Source organism: Pristiophorus japonicus, chromosome 4, assembly GCF_044704955.1.
Source record: "Pristiophorus japonicus isolate sPriJap1 chromosome 4, sPriJap1.hap1, whole genome shotgun sequence".
Taxonomy (NCBI): Eukaryota; Metazoa; Chordata; class Chondrichthyes; family Pristiophoridae; genus Pristiophorus; species Pristiophorus japonicus.
The window spans coordinates 50,882,929-50,896,794 of NC_091980.1; the positions used below are offsets into that span (position 1 = coordinate 50,882,929).

Genomic DNA, 13,866 nt, shown 5'->3' on the forward strand with positions numbered 1-13,866 from the left:
TCTAGAGAGATGGGAGGCAGGTCAATATTTCAAGTGTCGGCCCATTGTCAGAACACAGTGCTGGTAGGGGGATGTAGGCACTTTTGCCCTTAACGTTTACTTTTTTCCCCTCTTTTTGAGACTGATAGACCCACTGGGGTCGGTTTTGACTTTTGGGTGACAGCTGACGTAGCACACTGGCTGATTGCCTGTACCGGGCATTGCCAAACGGGCATCATGATGCACCTCACTGCATTTGGGCCTCAGGAATGTTGGTCCAGTAGGATGCCAGCATAGGCCTGCAAATAGTTGGTCAGAGGAGGTGGGAGAAGGTGATACCGTGGCCGTGCCAGCAATGGCCCAAAGTATTTTTTGGAATGAGGAGGAGTGCTCCTTACAGCGCCACTAAAAGAATTAATATTTGTCTGGATGTTTTAAGATCGAAATGCCAGTACACATTGGTGGAGTGTTTTGCGTTACAAGTTCCAACCATGCATCCCAAACAATTGAATTTGGGGTCCTAATTATGTCATTAGGACCTCGATTTACATCAGAAAGATGCCTACTGCTTTTTGCAGGCAGGTACTTCAGCCGACCAGCAGAAGGCCGTGAAAATTACAGCAAACTGATCATCTGGGTCACAAAAGCAAAATACCGCGGATGCGAAATCTGAAATAAAAACAGAGAATGCTGGAAACCTCAGCGGGTCAGGCAGCATCTGTGGAGAGAAAAACAGAGTTAACATTTTGGGTCAACGACCCTTCGTCAGAAGAGCCGAATGTTCGAAAAGAGCACATTCTTGAGCACTGAAAGGGGGAGGGGAAGAAAGAACAAAAGGGAAGGTCAGTGATAGGGTGGAAGGCAGGAAAGATTAGAGAGACAAAAGAGATGGTGGCTGAATTGAAATGGTGATGATAGAGGTTAGAAAAAGGTTAATCTGAATGGTGTAGTAATGACCAGCTGCCATTATAGACAAAGAGAAACAAAAAGAGAAGAAAGAAGAAAAAAAATATAAGATGGAGGTGAGGGGGGAGGGAAAAGGAGTCAAAGATGGCCAGGGGTTATGCTCTGAAATTGTTGAACTCGATGCTGAGTCCAGAAGGCTGTAAAGTGCCTAAATGAAAGATGAGGTGCTGTTCCTCGAGCTTGCATTGAGCTTCATTGGAACAGTGGAAGAGTCTGAGGATGGATATATCAGAGTGGAGTGGAGAATTAAAGTGACAGGCGACTGGAAGCTCAGGGTCACACTTACGGACTGAGCGGAGGTGTTCAACAAAGCAGTCACCCAATCTACGCTTTATCTCCCCAATGTAGAGGAGACCACATCGTGAGCAGCGAATACAGTATACTTAATTGAAAGAAGTACAAGTAAATTGCTGTTTCACCTGCAAGGAGTATTTGGGGTCCTGGATAGTGGGAAGGGAGGAGGTAAAAGGGCAGGTGTTACATCTCCTGCGCTTGCACGGGAAAGTGCCATGGGGAGTGGGTGCTGGAGGTGACTGGACCAGGGTGTTGTGGAGGGAGCGTTCCCTTGGAATGCTGAGAGGGAAGGGGAAGATGTGATTGGTGGTGAGATCACATTGGAGGTGGCGGAAATGGTGGAGGATGATCTGTTGAACGTGGAGGCTGGTGGCGTAAAATGGGAGAACAAGGGGAACCCTGTCATGGTTGAGGGGGAGGGGAGGGGTGAGAGTAGAGGTGCAGGAAATAGAACGGACATGGTCAAGGACCATGTTAACCGCGGGGCGGAGGGGAATCCTCAATTGAAGAAAAAGGAAGACATGTCAGAGGCACTAGGGTGGAAGGTGGCGTCATCATAGCAGATGCGACTGAGAAGAAAAAACTGGGAGAATGGAATGGAGTCCTTGCAGGATGCGGGATGGGAGGAAGTGTAGTCCAGATAGCTCTGGGAGTCAATGGGCTTATAGTGGATTCTGGTTGAAAGCCTATCCCCAGAAATGGAGACAGAGTCGTCGAGGAAGACAGGTGGTTCAGAAGAGTCCCTGGGATCATGTGGGCCAGGTCCTCCAATCAGAAAGGAGGATTTCTAATATGCTTATGGGGATTCCATTTACGAACAGAATCTCCATATGAGGAATCCCCAAATAATTAAATAAATTATACAACTGGAATAAAAATTATGGTCCCATTTTCAAATTTAGTTTAAAGTTCCTTTTAATAAAGCATATACAATAAAAATTTAATTAAAAAAAATAATAATTTTAAAGATTTTAATCTGGGTTAAAATTTACACACAGTAATTTAAAATATTTGTGCATGATTTTTTATTTTAAAATGTTTAATTTAAGATTCATATTAACCTTTGTGCTGGTGAAAGCAGCTTGTTTTTACCAGGTGTAAGGGTTTTGTGGCCATTTGCTGGGTATTGAGCAAATAGCCCAGCTCTGTGCCAGCGAAAGAGATTTTTGGGTTGGTGTGGTAATCTGTCAAAGCGAACCATGACACATCGCTAGTTCCGGGTATTCACTCATGCGCAGCGCATGTGGAAACCCGGAAATTGTGGGGCCTTATTGATGGTTTGTGATGATGTACGCTGTGCATACGCCATCATCAAGAGCGCAAAATCCAGGCCATTGGGTTCTGCACAGCAGTCATTTATCTCTGTCTGAATTTTTGCTGAAAGATCCTCGAATCGAGTCGTAAACCAAATATTCATCCAGTTCTTTTTTTGTAAAGTGTGAATTAACAGTTTTATAGTAGAATGAAATATTTTGGCACAGTTTAAATGGGAAGTTTTTAAATCTGTGGTGGATTTATTTCAAACTGGAATTTGAAAGTGCCTTTATCACAGGACTGCAGCCAACAGAATGCATGTGAATCTCCATCTATTGGCTGCACTCCATAATACAATGGCTTAGATGTTGAGCGAACCAATGATATCAGACCCATGAAAATTTGAGTCTACAAATATGTTGTCAGATTAAGTGAGCTAGTTTCAGTAAGGTAAACATGGGGAATCGGTTCCTCTGGAAGCACTGTATATGTTCATTTGGTATCCAGGCTATACAGCAGAGCCCAGCATAAATGACCCATGTCTAAAAAGTAAATAATGGACAGTGACACATGGTGTTCACTATGGTGACACACGGTCAGAGTAAAAGTACCTGAGTTTTCTCAGCGCTCCAGCTGTAAATGCAACAAACAGTTCTGAGAGAGTTCCTGATGTGATTATATATACTGTACCTGGTGGTGGTTCTTTGGGAATGTGTGTCACTGTTGCCCAGGCTAAATGTGTGTGTGTCACTTTGCAGAACAATTGCTGGAGTTCATGCATCAGCTCCCTGCTTTTGCCAACATGACCATGTTTGTCAGGCGAGAACTGTGCTCAGTCATGATATTCGAAGTAGTGGAACATGCAGGAGCAATAATAACGGACGATGGAAAAGAGGTAAACACTGCAATCAGCTGTGTACTTTTTATATGTGTAGTTCATGGAAGCTTCACTAAATCAAATTATTTCCATTTTATATGAAGGAAGAATTAATTTGTTTCCATTTGAAGGTTTGCAATCCCTCGACTTTCTTCCTAATCCTTGCCTGCTTCCCTGGGTACAGACTGACTGTGGCCAAGAGGCTGGCAATTTTTTCCTCCAAACTACCAATAACGCAGCTGAGCCAATTGGTAGCTGCATGAGAGCAGTCGACTTATGATTCTTCCCTCAGATTTGTTCTATCCCTCTGTGGGACAGGCATGGCCTCCAATTCTCAGCAGTGGAGGTGAGATTAGCAGCTTGGTGAAGTGGAGGTATCAAACTTGAATCCTGTGATCCATAGTACTGCCCACTAATGGAAGAATTGTTGAAAGTAAATATCAAACTAATGGAATTTTTTTAAAATATTGGAAATATTTAAATGAATGTTATTCTGAGAGCTTTGCTGTTTGTAAACAAATGACCATGTGTACAAGAGTGCTTCAATCTCCCTTCCTGATAAATAATGGAAGTATTTTGTTTTTAATAGCAAATGCAAGAATTATATTGCTGTATCCCTTATGCTCTCTTTCCAGTTGTACCCCAGATTCCCTCTGGCTATTTCTCGACTGCACATTTTCTGACCTTTTCAAATCCAGTTTACCATTTTTTAGCCAGGTTGACATTGCAGTAAATTCAGAGCTAGAGGCTAGCAAAACACATTGAAGGCTGACCCTGATATCAGACAACACCTGAGGCTTATATTGCAAAGCAGGCATATGTTTTTATTGCGGTATGATGCTGCAAAAGCAGAAGATTTTCTGTCGGAACCCCATCTAAATAACTTAAGTATAACTTTTATTTCCAGTTTTTAATTTTTGGGGTGTATAGGTATGAACGCTTAGTTTGAAAACATTACATTGAACTGACCGAGAGCAGTTACTGGATAATGACAGGATAACATTATGAGGCAGTTGAAGATGCCGCCAATGCAAAGTATTGATCTTGTTTCAATACAAGTTAGTTCAGCCTCCTCACAGTCAGTGACTTTGTTATCTTTGTTAATCCTTGAACCAAGGACAGCAAAATTCCTTTTATCTACCCTTTATCAATTTTCCTAGTCCAAGCATTATTCACTGAGTACAAGGGAGGCAGCTAACACTCAGTTTTCTTTAAAACTGGCCACTAAGAAGCACACAACAGCAATTCATAGACATCTCTCTCTCTCTCTCTCTCTCTCTCATAATTATCTTGATGATTTTCTTTCAACAAAGATGTTGATGGTGAGCCTCCCTCTTTTGGAAAATGAGAAATGTGTTTTCATTGCCAAGTTTTCTCCACACTTGACTGCTGATTTCAGTCTGGTAATAATTGATCCAAGCTCATACACATTTTCTGGTAGGGCAATTAACACAATTAAAAGTCACCAGTTTATAATGGAGGCAATTTTCAGTGCATGTCTTTCTCAAATTACTTTATGGGGAAGGATTCTGTTCATCAAAATTATAAATATGTGGAAAAAGAGAATGTTTATGACTTTGCTATTAATAGCAGAGAGCAGAAACTCTTTTGCTCTCTTTGTTTGTCATGGTTATTGTAGCTGGGAAAAGAGTCCTGGAATATTTGAGGCTTTTAAATTTATGATTTTATAAGAAAATGAAATGACATGCATACATCTTTAAATAGCAGTTTTCCCTCAAATTCCACATTCCTTTACTTCCAGCTGGAGTCCTGGTATGTTATTCTAAATGGCTCAGTGGAAATCACCGACTCTCATGGAAGAGCTGAAATACTTTGCATGGGAAACAGTTTTGGTATTTCTCCCTCCTTGGAGAAACAATATATGAAAGGAATTGTTAGGACCAAAGCAGATGATTGTCAGGTAAGAACATGATTCAAGAGCACTTTGAATATTGCAATTTGACAAGGGAATTTCTAATTTAGCCACACTTGGAGCGTTTGTAGTGATGAGTATTTCCTGGGCAACTGAGAACATAAATGAATTAATTAGACCATCTCCTTGAAAGCAGCTGGGCTCTTGACACTGGTAATGTGTGCATGTTGGCAGTCAATAGCTATAGTTAGTGCCAGGTACTTGACTAAACGATGAGAATTTGCATACCAGTCTAGGCTAGTACTTTCTTTCTGATTTCTTCTTCCTCCAACTCTGTCCCAAAGAAAGCAAATTTCACCAGAGTTAATGGAGTTCTCTGAGAGGTAGATAAAATAACTTAGAGTGTGAGGAAGATAGCACTGGAGCTGGAAGGAGGATTAGGAGAAAATGCATAGTACATCCAAATTTTGTGATTATAATATACTGTAGAAAAATATAGAATAGATGACACTAAGTAAAAGTATATAAATGTGAGTACATCGCCACTGTCTCCAAGATTTGTTTGCTGCAACTGTTATCAGCTATTAGTCAGTAACTGCATTGACGCATCTGATCTTGCTGACTTCTTTATTCCGGTGTTATAAGGTATAATCTGATCATCCCCTGTTCACATTTCCTTTAACAGGATAAGTCTATTTTCTGGTGAGTTTTTACTCGTATGTGGCTCAGCCCAGATCAGGGAAAAAATGAGTCTTTTTGTCTATTTGTGTCTTAGTGCACACTTAGCTCACTATCTTCAATGGCAAGCATTATATATCTCCTATTTTCGACCTACATCGAATATTTGTATTTATAAGATACAGTTCTGAAACTCAGGAGTAAAAGTGTATGTTTTCATAACATTTATTTTGATATGCTCAACATGGAATTTTGTAGATACTCATGACTGCTTCTAACTACAAGGCAGCATTCCATTCATGATGTTAAGATGATTGCACTTGAGCTGTTTGTTCTCTAAATCTCACATAGCAGTGGATATACTGATGCCTGAAGGGGTACATGCACCAAGAAATGTGATGCTGAGTGATACAGAGATGGAAGCTCCCAGATTTGATGTCTGGTCTGTGCTGAGTTAGCTTAGCTCAGCCAGTGTCGTGATGGGTCTCTGTCGTTAGCCTCAGTGCTTGTGGGCTGTAGTAGGGGGCAAAATTGGCCAATGTCTCTCTGATGATTCCAATCCATACTCTCTGCTGAAACGGGTATGTGAGGACAGAATCGGACTGCTCTCTGACCATCCGCCCCACCAAAATCAAATAGTCTGCCAACATTCATTATCTAGGTTGACGTGAACAGTGGCCAATTCTTTGAAGTTCTGTTGATGGTTGTTAAGCAGCATGAGTCAACATCTTGAGAAGAGGAAGTAAAAACATTGAAATACATTTTTTTTGCTTTCACATAGTATTACAGTATCACTTTTGTGTACTTTGGTGTTTTTAAGATCCTTATGCTTATTAATTATCATTTGTATAGTGGAAGTTTTTTGATACTCTTTGCATGTAACTTTGTGTCGTAGAGTGATGTGCTTTAACTATTTTAGGTTGTGAGATCTGAAAGGGTCGCAAGCAATGTTTCCTTTAAGCTGCGTGGCCGCGTAGCGGTCTGGAGGTCCCGTACAGCCCAGTCACCAGCTGAATGGAAAAACCATGCATGCACATAAAATTGAATGGGCCGTGCAGTCCTTTAAAGGGGCTGCACAACCAAAAAAAAAGAGGGAACATTGGTTGCCAGTGGATACACTAGGTTACAGGAAATCTATGACTTATCTATTGGTATCCTCATCCATTTTCTTCATGTTTTTGGGCTCCAATAACCACAAGAATTAAACTGATGAGAAGTCTGCTTGTGTTATAGTTGTTTTCACTTGCACTGCATTGTGCCACTTAATAAGAAAAAGATATGTAGTGTTACAACAGTATATTTAAGTACCAGATTCCATGAATAATGATTATCTTGTGCAGAAATATTTTTAACTAATTTAACCTCAATGTCACTTGTTATACCAGTGTAAAACTGGATGTATGTTTGGGACTCTGTCTTGAAAAGTTGGCTCTTATTTCTAAAATGTGCTTAACCTAACAACTTTCTTCTGTATCTTTGCTTGTTTTGTGACAGTTTGTAAGTATAGCTCAGCATGATTACTGTCGGATTCTGAATCAAGTGGAGAAGAATACTCACAAAGTGGAGGAGGAAGGGGAGATAGTAATGGTGAAAGAGCACAGAGAGCTGGATCGTAGTGGAACCAGGAAAGGACACATAGTTATAAAGGTAAATTTGATCATTGCCATTACAGTGTTTTCATGTTTTCAGATAGAACTATCTATTCTTCCTTTATTTTCTGATCACATTATTCTACTATAATTGACTCCTTCAGATGCAAATTAAATGGGGTTTGCCAGCTATCGCTGAAGCACTTAATCTTGATATACTTTGGAAACAAAATTACTTGCAAAATCAGCCAGTGAATTGCCAGCCTGCATTAGGCCATTTAAAATAAGTTGTCAGATTTTATTTCTAGGTAGCAATTATCTCTTGAAGATTTTTTTCCAAACCGTGACATAGTTTACTCCCTGAAACAGAAAAAAAGGCATATTTAAAGCCATCAGCATGTTATTCATGACATTCTGGTTAGTATACCTCTGGGACGAAATTTTGGTTTGTCTACACTAAAATTCAATTCCTGATAATATTTGACGTTGTGGAGAAATCCAGCTTGAAAGTCAAATCAACTTTCATAGATATAGAAAAGTAAATGTTTTACTATATGAGTGCTCCTTCCTGTGTTCTAAAGCTGCTTGAAAACTTAGCTCTTTGATTATACCTTCAGTCACCACCCCAATTCTCTTTCCATCACCGCTCAGTGTCTGATTATTTTTCCCTCTGAAGAACTTGGCATGTTTTATTATGTCAATGGTAATAGAAAGTGCACGTTTTTGTTGAGTGGGCAAGCAGAAGATCCGCAATGAACTGCAGTTTGAGTGTTTAAACAGCTTAAATATTAGACATATTTGGTTGTCATCGGTTAATGATGTGATCCAATTTGTTGCTGCTCCCAATGTGATTGACTTATATCGCAGAAGAGAAGCCTTTTTGAAATTTTCCTTCCTCAAACTTCTCTCTTTCATTACTGTCCCTGTGGCTATTTGCCATTTTTAACCAAAACTAGGAGACTTGTTCCCAGGTCTCATCCAATACTGCTTTTAGGATGTGAGTTCAGAGTCTGGTATGATGCTCCCTACTAGATCTTTATTTTTCCTCCCTCTTTCTGCTGTGGAAAAACTCATTATTCTTCATGGTATCATCTCTCACCAGCATGTTTGGCATTTGAAATCATGTAATGGATCCATCAACATATTGTGACTGTAATGAGTTGCTCCACTGTACTGTCCTGTGATAGTCATTTTAAATTGCTTCTAATGCACATGCAGTGACAATAAATTTGCATGCAACCAACATTGCATTGCCTTTCAGCTCAACTCAGCTATTTCTGGTGTTATAAAAGAAAAAAATATCTTGCATTTATATAGTGCCTTCCAATGGAGTACTTTTGATGTGTAGTCACTGTTGTAATATAAGGAAGAGTGGCACCAATCTACATACAGCAAGATGCCATAAATAGTAGAAATAATAAGAACACAAGAAATAGGAGCAGGAGTAGGCCATACGGGCCCTCTAGCCTGCTCCGCCACTTAATACGATCATGGGGCTCATCCGATCATGGACTCAGGTCCACTTCGCTGCCCGCTCCCCATAACCCCTTAATTCCTTATCGGTTAAGAAACTGTCTATCTCTGTCTATTATTTTTCAATGTCTCGGCTTCCACAGCTCTTTGAGGCAGCGAATTCCACAGATTTACAACCCTCTGAGAGAAGAAATTCCTCCTCATCTCAGTTTTAAATAGGTGGCCCCTTATTCTAAGATTATGTCCCCTAGTTCTAGTCTCCATCATCAGTGGAAACATCCTCTCTGCATCCACCTTGTCAAGCCCCCTCATAATCTTAAATGTTTCGATAAGATCACCTCTCATTCTTCTGAATTCCAATGAGTAGAGGCCCAACCTCCTCAACCTTTCCTCATACGTCAAACCCCTCATCTCCGGAATCAACCTAGTGAACCTTCTCTGAACTGCCTCCAAAGCAAGTATATCCTTTCGTAAATATGGAAACCAAAACTGTACGCAGTATTTCAGGGGTGGCCTCACTGTATAACTGTAGCAAGACTTCCCTGATTTTATACTCCATCCCCTTTGCACTAAAGGCCAAGATTCCATTGGCCTTCCTGATCACTTGCTGTACCTGCAAACTAACCTTTTGTGTTTCATGCACCAGGACCCCCAGGTCCCACTGTACTGCAGCATTTTGCAATTTTTATCCATTTAAATAATAACTTGCTCTTTGATTTTTTTTTTCTGCCAAGAGTGCATGACCTCACACCTTCCAGCATTATACTCCCGATCTGCCAAATGTTTGTCCACTCACTTAGCCTGTCTATTTGCAGATTTTTTGTGTCCTCCTCACGCATTGATTTTCCTCCTCACACATTGATCGTCAGCAAACTTGGCTACGTTACACTTGGTCCTTTCTTCTAAGTCGTTAATATAGATTGTAAGTAGTTGGGGTCCCAGCGCTGATCCCTGCAGCACCCCACTAGTTACTGGTTGCCAACCCGAGAATGAACCATTTATCCCGATTCTCTGTTTTCTGTTAGTTAGCCAATCCTCTATCCATGCTAATATATTACCCCCAACCCCGTGAACTTTTATCTTGTGCAGTAACCTTTTATGTGGCACCTTGTCAAATGCCTTCTTGAAGTCCAAATACACCACATCCACTGGTTCCCCTTTAGCCACCCTATTCATTACATCCTCAGAATTCCAGCAAATTTGTCAAACATGACTTTCCCTTCATAAATCCATGCTGACTCTGCCTGACCGAATTATTATTTTCCAAATGTCCTGCTACTGCTTCTATAATAATGGAATCCAACATTTTCCCAACCACAGATGTTGGGCTAACTGGTCTATAGTTTCCTGCTTTTTGTCTGCCTCCTTTTTTAAATAGGGGCGTTACATTTGCAGTTTTCCAATCTGCTGGGACCTCCCCAGAATCCAGGGAATTTTGGTAAATTACAACCAATGCATCCACAATCCCTGCTGCTACTTCTCTTAAGACCCTAGAATGCAAGCCATCAGGTCCAGGGGATTTATGTGCCTTTAGTCCCATTATTTTACTGAGTACCACCTCCTTCGTGATTGTGATTGTGTTAAGTTTCCCCCCCCCCATAGCCCCTTGACCATCCACTGTTGGGATATTGTTTGTGTCCTTTACTGTAATGACTGATACAAAATATTTGTTCAGAGTTTCTGCCATCTCCATGTTCCCCATTACTAATTCCCCGTTCTTGTCCTCTAAGGGACCAACATTTACTTTAGGCAAATGATGGATAAACGTTGGCCAGGACACCAAGAGAACTCGCGAGCTCTTTGAATTCAAATAGTGCCATGGGATCTTTTATGTGCATCTTGAGTAGATAGTTTAACATCTCATCTGTAAAATGGCACCTCTGACAGCCTCTGGAGTGGGGCTTGAACCCATGATCTACTGACTTAGACTGAGCCAAGGATGACACACAATGGATTTGTGTTTCAGCATTTATGCTAAAACTAAAGATTTGATTTGCATGATGTTTGTACAATGCTTCTTTAGTTGAAAATTGACCTTTAGTCATAATTTATAACATTAAACTCTAGCAGCTTCCTAACATACTAGCTGAGACACTCGCTTCACTTTACTGTTGATTGCGGTTAAAATTCTAGGAATATGGTTGACCTGATTTATCAAGGCCTTTGGATAATCTTGACTCTTCCATTTACTGTAACCAGAATAGGGTGGCATTTCTGTCCTCAAATGTGCTTACATCGGTGTTGGTAGGAAGCCAAGAAGCAAATTCGGATGATTTTTATTAAAACAGTAGGCAAATGGAAGATCTCAATAGTGTTTCGGTTGAGCGAAGAACCATCCCACCCCCTCCAATTTATTAAAAAAAAAGTATTTGTTTCTGTTTAAAAAGTCTGGCAATATAGTTGTACACATGATTTTGCAGTGTGTGATAACTAAAGGCCTTGTGATTTAATGAACATACATGTAACTTCTGAGCAATGTTTGGCATTGGAGACTTTGCCAAGAAGGAGAAAGAGCTTTAACTTAAAAAGAAAAATAAATAGAACACATGAAAGATCTGTAGGGTAACTGAACTTATTTTAATAACATTGCATTACTTTTTCAGGGAACGCCAGACAGACTTATTAGACATTTAGTTGAAGAACATTCCATTGTGGATCCCACATACATAGAGGATTTCCTGTTAACATGCAGAACATTTCTGTCAGGTCCCATGGAAGTTGGAGAGAAATTACTGGAGTGGTTTAACGTTGATAGCCTTAGGGACAAGGTCAGTCTGAAGACTGCTATTAATTTCTAATAAATAAAAATAAAAAATTGATTTTTGAAAACTAAACATTGGTGGGTTTTTTTTAAGTGTGCTTGTGTAAACTGCCATTTTGTGTAGCTGTATGTCTTGGAATCAGTAATGACATATGGCAGCTAACTGTAGTAATTAAAATATGCAATTAAGTTTATTTCAAACTCATTAGCATGCTTTGCACTGTGTTTATTTATGCTATACTTCTGAACTCCAAACAATCTCATTTTAGGTCACGCGAGTTGTGCTTTTGTGGGTGAATAATCACTTCAATGATTTTGAAGGAGATCCTGCCATGACCAATTTTCTAGAGGAATTTGAAAATAAGTTAGAAACTGCGGTAAGAATAGTATTTAAAACGGACTATTTCATAAAAATATTTGGTTTTAGAACTGAGGCATGGTTCCAAGGAAGCATGTCCATTGCCTGCAAGCAACTTATATTCCTCCAGTGATATCTTTCCCTATTTTTCTAGCACTTGTGCTATTTATAAGAACATAAGAAATAGGAGCCAGGAGTAGGCCATATGGCCCCTCGAGCCTGCTCCGCCATTCAATAAGATCATGGCTGATCTGATCATGGACTCAGCTCCACTTCCCCGCCCGCTTTTCACAATCCCTTATCCGCTTATCGTTTAAGAAACAGTCTCTTTGTCTTAAATTTATTCAATGTCTCAGCTTTCACAGCTCTCTGAGGCAGCAAACTCCAGATTTACAACCCTCTGAGAGAAGAAATTTCTCCTCATTTCTGTTTTAAATGGGCGGCCCCTTATTCTAAAATCATGCCCTCTAGTTCCAGTCTCCCCCATCAGTGGGTACATCCTCTCTGCATCCACCTTGTCAAGCCCCCTCATAATCTTAAACGTTTTGATAAGATCACCTCTCATGCTTCTGAATTCCAATGAGTAGAGGCCCAACCTACTCAACCTTTCCTCATAAGTCAACCCCCTCATCCCCAGAATCAACCTAGTGAACCTTCTCTGAACTGTCTCCAAATCAAGTATATCCTTTCGTAAATATGGAAACCAAAACTGCACGCAGTATTCCAGGTGTGGCTTCACCAATACCTTAGATAGTTGTAGCAAGACTGCCCTGCTTTTATACTCCATCCCCTTTGCAATAAAGGCCAAGATACCATTGGCCTTCCTGATCACTTGCTGTACCTGCATACTAACCTTTTGTGTTTCATGCACAAGTACCCCCAGGTCCCGCTGTACTGCAGCACTTTGCAATCTTTCTCCATTTAAATAATAACTTGCTCTTCGATTTTTTTTTTCTGCCAAAGTGTGCAGGATCTCACACTTTCCAACATTATACTCCATCTGCCAAATTTTTGCCCACTCACTTAGCCTGTCTATGTCCTTTTGCAGATTTTTTGTGTCCTCCTCACACATTGATTTTCCTCCAGCTTTGTATCATCAGCAAACTTGGCTACGTTACACTCAGTCCCTTCTTCCAAGTCGTTAATATAGATCGTAAACAGTTAGGGTCCCAGTACTGATTCCTGCGGCACCTCACCAGTTACTGGTTGCCAACCAGAGAATGAACCATTTATCCAGACTCTCTGTTCTCTGTTAGTTAGCCAATCCTCTATCCATGCTAATATATTACCCCCAACCCCATGAACTTTTATCTTGTGCAGTAACCTTTTATGTGGCACCTTGTCAAATGAAGCACTGGAGACTGTAATAAACTGCTCAAGCTTCACTTTTGCACTATATTCATTCCGGGTTTATTTTGAACTAAATATATTCTCTCTGCCTCTTGTTTCTGTTGGTATAGCTAATTTGTTATCTTTACCTTTAAGTTACATTTGTTTTAAATGGAAGTGATCTAATGACGACGGTAAACTGAAAAGTTTTTATCATACTAGTGATCACTTTTGTACATGGTGTTGCCTCATGCCAAATATTTACTGATGTGGCAAAATGTCTCATACTCCTGCCTTGTCTTTCATTATTACCTGAATAAAAGGCACCCCTGTTTGAATATTCTCACACAGCTATTTTGATCAAGTAGTGTCTATCTAACAGTTATTGCTAAGATAAAAGCTCAATGAAAACTTAATTAAAACAAATCAAATCAA

General features: G+C 40.2%; 1 protein-coding gene across 15 annotated transcripts in view; it reads left to right on the forward strand.

The window, feature by feature from the left end:
* Positions 1-13,866, forward strand: part of LOC139262901 (rap guanine nucleotide exchange factor 6-like) — a 448,770-nt gene that overhangs the window by 344,279 nt on the left and 90,625 nt on the right. For all 15 annotated transcript variants that reach the window (XM_070878168.1, XM_070878169.1, XM_070878171.1 and 12 more), the window contains 5 exons: positions 3,252-3,388; positions 5,133-5,291; positions 7,416-7,568; positions 11,587-11,751; positions 12,014-12,121. In XM_070878168.1, coding sequence (XP_070734269.1) covers positions 3,252-3,388; positions 5,133-5,291; positions 7,416-7,568; positions 11,587-11,751; positions 12,014-12,121 — 722 coding nt within the window. The remainder of the gene's footprint in view (positions 1-3,251; positions 3,389-5,132; positions 5,292-7,415; positions 7,569-11,586; positions 11,752-12,013; positions 12,122-13,866) is intronic.